The 1,075-nt window shown below is 51.4% G+C and overlaps 1 protein-coding gene across 1 annotated transcript in view; it reads left to right on the top strand.

Moving 5' to 3' along the window:
• LOC125487272 (protein LBH-like) overlaps positions 1-448 on the top strand; it is a 6,013-nt gene extending 5,565 nt beyond the window's left edge. Inside the window, exon 3 of the mRNA XM_048618121.1 lies at positions 258-448. Coding sequence (XP_048474078.1) covers positions 258-370 — 113 coding nt within the window. The 3' untranslated portion in view covers positions 371-448. The remainder of the gene's footprint in view (positions 1-257) is intronic.
• The last annotated feature ends 627 nt before the right edge of the window (positions 449-1,075 follow it).

Below are 1,075 nucleotides of genomic sequence, written 5' to 3'. Positions count from 1 at the left end.
GGGGTGAGGTGATGGAGGGGAGTACAGAGATAGGGAGGGGTGAGGTGATGGAGGAATATGAAACAAGGAAGAGAATTCTCTGAATCGAGAGGTTACTGGGGCAGGCCTGGTGTCGCACCATGAGTGCTGTGTTTTTATGAAGTACCTTCTATAATAGCCCCTCTGGGACATGCCTGCATCAGACTGAGTAGCTCAGAGCAGTGTCACCACAGCAACATACTCACATCTTTCTGCTCATTTTTATGTTTCTTTCCCAGGGAAGGAGGAGACTGAACAGAAGGAGGCAGAGACAAGGAGAGATGGAGGAACGAAGGCTGTGAGCTTACCTCACAAAGGTCAAGGCCAAGGGGTGGCAAAACTGAGGAACTGAGAATAGTATCCCATTCCTGAGGGTTGCTTATAAAGGACACAACTCCTGGCACAAAGCCCCCAATATCAACGTTCCAAACCCCTCCCATCCAATAAAAGATTCAGATGTTCTGTTGAAAGAGCTTCATGATCCCTGACCCCTCCGTATTTATTTGTTAGCTTGGATCTAGGGCCTACAAACATTAGCTCAAACCCTAGGCCTTGAGAACCTTGGACAGCATGGTGGCTCAGTGGTTAGCACTGCTGCCTCACAGCGCTAGGGACACAGGTCTGATTCCAGCCTCAGGTGACTATCTGTTTGCATGTTCTCCCCGTGTCTGCGTGAGCTTCCTCCCACAGGCCAAAAGATGGATTGGCCGTGCTAAATTGCCCCATAGTGTCCAGGGATATGCAGGCTGGGTGGGTTAGCCATGGGAAACACAGGGTTACAGCAATGGGGTGGGTCTGCGTGGGATGCCCTTTGGATGGTCAGTGTGAACTAGATGGGCTGAATGGCCTCTATTTGCACTGTAGGGATTCTGTGATCAGGCCCAGCACTGAGGGAGGTGCTGAACACTCTGAGAGGCCATTTGTCATACCCAATGTGTAAACAAACACACTGTCCCCACTCCTCCCCCGACTGCCCCCCACCCCCCCCACCTCCGCTACCCGCCTGTATGGGTGGGGCTTCAGAATCAATTGACATACTCTCTGGTGAACTTGCAAA

This window comes from Rhincodon typus, chromosome 39, assembly GCF_021869965.1.
Source record: "Rhincodon typus isolate 14 chromosome 39, sRhiTyp1.1, whole genome shotgun sequence".
Taxonomy (NCBI): Eukaryota; Metazoa; Chordata; class Chondrichthyes; order Orectolobiformes; family Rhincodontidae; genus Rhincodon; species Rhincodon typus.
The sequence above is the reverse complement of the archived record's forward strand: the minus strand, read 5'-3'. Positions and strand labels throughout refer to the sequence as shown.